The 3596-nt window shown below is 50.4% G+C and overlaps 1 protein-coding gene across 2 annotated transcripts in view; it reads left to right on the top strand.

Annotated features, from left to right (window-relative positions):
* Best2 (bestrophin 2) overlaps nucleotides 1-2782 on the top strand; it is a 7512-nt gene extending 4730 nt beyond the window's left edge. For both annotated transcript variants that reach the window (XM_021170460.1, XM_021170461.1), the window contains exons 7-10: nucleotides 238-390; nucleotides 475-555; nucleotides 701-855; nucleotides 2023-2782. In XM_021170460.1, coding sequence (XP_021026119.1) covers nucleotides 238-390; nucleotides 475-555; nucleotides 701-855; nucleotides 2023-2446 — 813 coding nt within the window. In that variant the 3' untranslated portion in view covers nucleotides 2447-2782. The remainder of the gene's footprint in view (nucleotides 1-237; nucleotides 391-474; nucleotides 556-700; nucleotides 856-2022) is intronic.
* Nucleotides 2783-3596: the final 814 nt, after the last annotated feature.

Raw genomic sequence — 3596 nt, 5'->3', positions numbered from 1 at the left:
CAACCATCCGTAATGAGATCTGACGCCCTCTTCTGGTGTGTCTGAAGACAGCTACAGTGTACTTACATATAATAATAAATAAATAAATCTTTTAAAAAAAATGTAAGGGCTGAAAGTCAATTACAACTCAATCACCCTGCTGTTCAATGCTAGTACTGATCTTTCCAGGACTCCCTGAGGCGCAAGGGGGAGGAGGGGGGTTAGGAGAGATCTGGTTTCCATTTGCCTGGTCCATAGGTAGTCACTATCGCAGTGTACAGCTACTTCTTGGCTTGCCTCATCGGCCGTCAGTTCCTAGACCCTGCACAGGGCTACAAAGACCACACCCTGGACCTATGCGTACCCATCTTCACCTTGCTGCAGTTCTTCTTCTACGCTGGCTGGCTTAAGGTGGGTAGGGCCCTGAGGCAGGAACGGAAGAGTGGGATTTGAAAGGTTCTCCAAGCTCCACCTGCCTCTCTTCTCTGAACTCAGGTAGCAGAGCAGCTTATTAACCCTTTCGGAGAGGACGATGACGACTTTGAGACCAACTTTCTTATTGACCGCAACTTTCAGGTCAGCGTCTCCTCCTGGTGCACACACCTAAGAGTTTCCTAAAGTGGTCCCAGACTCTCCTAGACCTCACCCTAAACACCCTTCACTCTTTGATTACACACCGTGAGGGCTCCACCCACCCTGCCCTGCCTGTCCACATCCTCAGGTGTCCATGCTAGCTGTAGATGAGATGTATGACGACTTGGCCATGCTGGAGAAAGATCTATACTGGGATGCAGCAGAAGCTCGCGCGCCCTACACCGCGGCCACCGCTTTCCTGCTTCAGCAGCCCTCCTTCCAGGGCTCCACCTTTGATATAGCGTAAGTTAGCGGGGTGGGTGTGGCTTAGAACTCTGCAGGCCTAGAAGGGTCTATGGTCTGTGGTTTAATGGGGGGAAAAGGAGTTCCAGTAACCAAGATAGACAATTTTGCCTGGAAAGGTGGCTCACACTAAGAACCCTAAACTGGGCGCGGTGGCGCACGCCTTTAATCCCAGCACTCGGGAGGCAGAGGCAGGCAGATTTCTGAGTTCGAGGCCACCCTGGTCTACAGAGTGAGTTCCAGGACAGCCAGTACTATACAGAGAAACCCTGTCTTGGAAAAACAAAAAACAAACAAACAAAAAAAAAAAACACTAGGAACCCTAACACTCGGGAGGTGGAGCCGAGGGAATCAGGAGTTTGGCTATGCAACTAGATCAAGTTCAGGGCTGTGACTGAGGTGGAAACTGGTCATCAGTTGGAGATTGGGGGCAGATCTAAAGACTTTTAAAGACAAGATGTGGCCATGATTGAGGTTACAGCACCAGAAGATATGCCTAGGTCCATAAAGGTGGCTGGAGCTAGGTGGGTCTCAGGTGCTTCGAATCCTGCCTTGTGGATTAAGAAGAGAAAAGCCTGGATGAGAGTAGGGTCTAGTCTATCATGGAAGAGGTCCTAGTTTCCATCTCAAACACCGCTAAACAGACAGAGATAAATTGGCAGACCCAGATGTGAGGGCACAGACCTGTAGTCAGTCCCAGGACTGGGGAGACAAGACCCAAAAGGTTGATTCACCCACAAGTTTGAGGCCAGTCTGGACTACATAGTGAATTTCTGGTCAGTAAGAACTAAGGAATGAAGCTTTGTCAGACCAAACAACACAGAGAGAGGTGGGGGAGGAGAGGGAAAGACAGTGTTTCTCCTTTGAGACCTCTTCTACTCCTTGGAGTGCCTCTCTTTCCTTAATCTACCTTTCCTCTACTTAAAAAATAAAACAACAACTACACTAATACCAAAAAGCTAGCCAAGTAGTGGTGGCACACTATTAATGCCAGGTCTTTAATGCCAGGACTCAGGAGGCAGAGGTAAGTAGATCTCAGTAAGTTCTAGCCAGGGCTACACAAACAAACCCTGATAGGGCGGGGATGGGGGAGCAGAAAACTAAAATGGAATAACACATCAACGCAAAGGAGCAAGGCTTCAGTGATGACTCCTGTCCACCCTGTAGGCTGGCTAAAGAGGACATGCAGTTCCAGCGGCTGGACGGCGTGGATGGCCCGCTGGGAGATGCTCACGGGGACTTTCTGCAGCGCCTCCTGCCGGCGGGGGCGGGTTCTGTGGGTCCGCTGGGGCGGCGCCTGTCGCTGTTAAGGCGTAAAAACAGCTGCGTGTCAGAGGCCTCCACTGCAGCCAGCTGTGGCTGTGCAGGCGCGGCGGATGGCGGAGGCGTTGAGTGCGGTTGTGGAGACCCATTGCTTGACCCCAGCCTGCGGGAACCTGAGCTGGAGCCTCCCGCATGTCCTGAGCCGACTGCCCCCATCCCGGGGCCAACTCCTGAACCTTTTACCACCGTGTCGATTCCGGGGCCTCGGGCTCCTGCGCCACCCTGGCTGCCTAGCCCTATTGGAGAGGAGGAAGAGAGTCTGGCCTGAGATCCTGGGACCAGGACCCCTACGGACACCTACCTAATCCTGCACTGGACATGCTGGCGACCACCAGGGTCTGCACAAGCTAGCTAGGACTGCAGAAAGCCGACCTACTCATTTTGACCAGCGGAATCTCCCACTGGGGCTGGTGGTTTTAGGGGTCCATATTCTCCCAGCTGTTGCTGCTTCCCCCACCCCCAAGCCCCCACTCCTAGCTTCTTTAAGAGGTTTTGCTTCCCAAACACCACCACCTGACCTGTGGCCTCTGTTGGTCTTCTGACCGTGCCTTGGGATCTGCCCTTCGAGTGGAATTGACTGCCTACCTCATGAACTTGTGAGGATAAATAAACGAAACTATGTCTTTAAGGCAGTTGGTTTATAGTAGACATTCAATAAATGGTCTCTAGCCAGATGATTTGGAAATTCTTCTAGGCCTTTTTTTTTCCCATTGTGCAGAGTTGATTGGGCTATACCTCCTGAAATGGACTAGGCAGGCTCTCTTCGAACTCACATTTGCCTCCCTTGCCTACCTAGTACTAGCCTTAAGGTGGGTGACACCACACCTGGCCTCCCAGACTTTCTTGATCATGTTCTAATCATTCTCTGCCCCTCCCCCAAATTGTGCTGTAGCACCCTTGGTTTTATTCACTGGTGAGAGAAGTGCTGCCTGGTGCAGATAAGCACTTGGAATGAGCTGTATCCAGGCCCACTCACTAATGAAGGAGCCACAAAGCAATGGCTTTCCCTTTGCTCCTTGCACTCCAGGCCATGTGTGTGGTGCTGGAGAGTGCAGCCCAGACACTCTCACATGCTGACTAAGCCAGGCCACTGTGTTAGGTCACCTCCAGGCTAGTTTGCACTATTATCTTTTTTACTTCGTTTGGAAATAACTATTTTGGTTTTGTTGGGTTGGTTGTTTGGTTTGGTTTTGTGTGTGTGGGGGGGTGGTTTTTGTTTTGTTTTATTTATTTATTTTTATTTTTTTGTTGTTTTTTTTTTTTGAGACAGGGTTTCTCTGTGTAGTCCTGGATGTCCTAGAACTAACTCTGTTTCCTCGAACTCAGAAATCTGCCTGCTTCTGCCTCCCAAGTGCTGGGATTAAAGGAGTGCGCCACCACACTGGGCTGTTTTTCTTTCTTTTTTTTTTTTTTTTTTT

Source organism: Mus caroli, chromosome 8, assembly GCF_900094665.2.
Source record: "Mus caroli chromosome 8, CAROLI_EIJ_v1.1, whole genome shotgun sequence".
In the NCBI taxonomy this organism is placed as follows: Eukaryota; Metazoa; Chordata; class Mammalia; order Rodentia; family Muridae; genus Mus; species Mus caroli.
The sequence above is the reverse complement of the archived record's forward strand: the minus strand, read 5'-3'. Positions and strand labels throughout refer to the sequence as shown.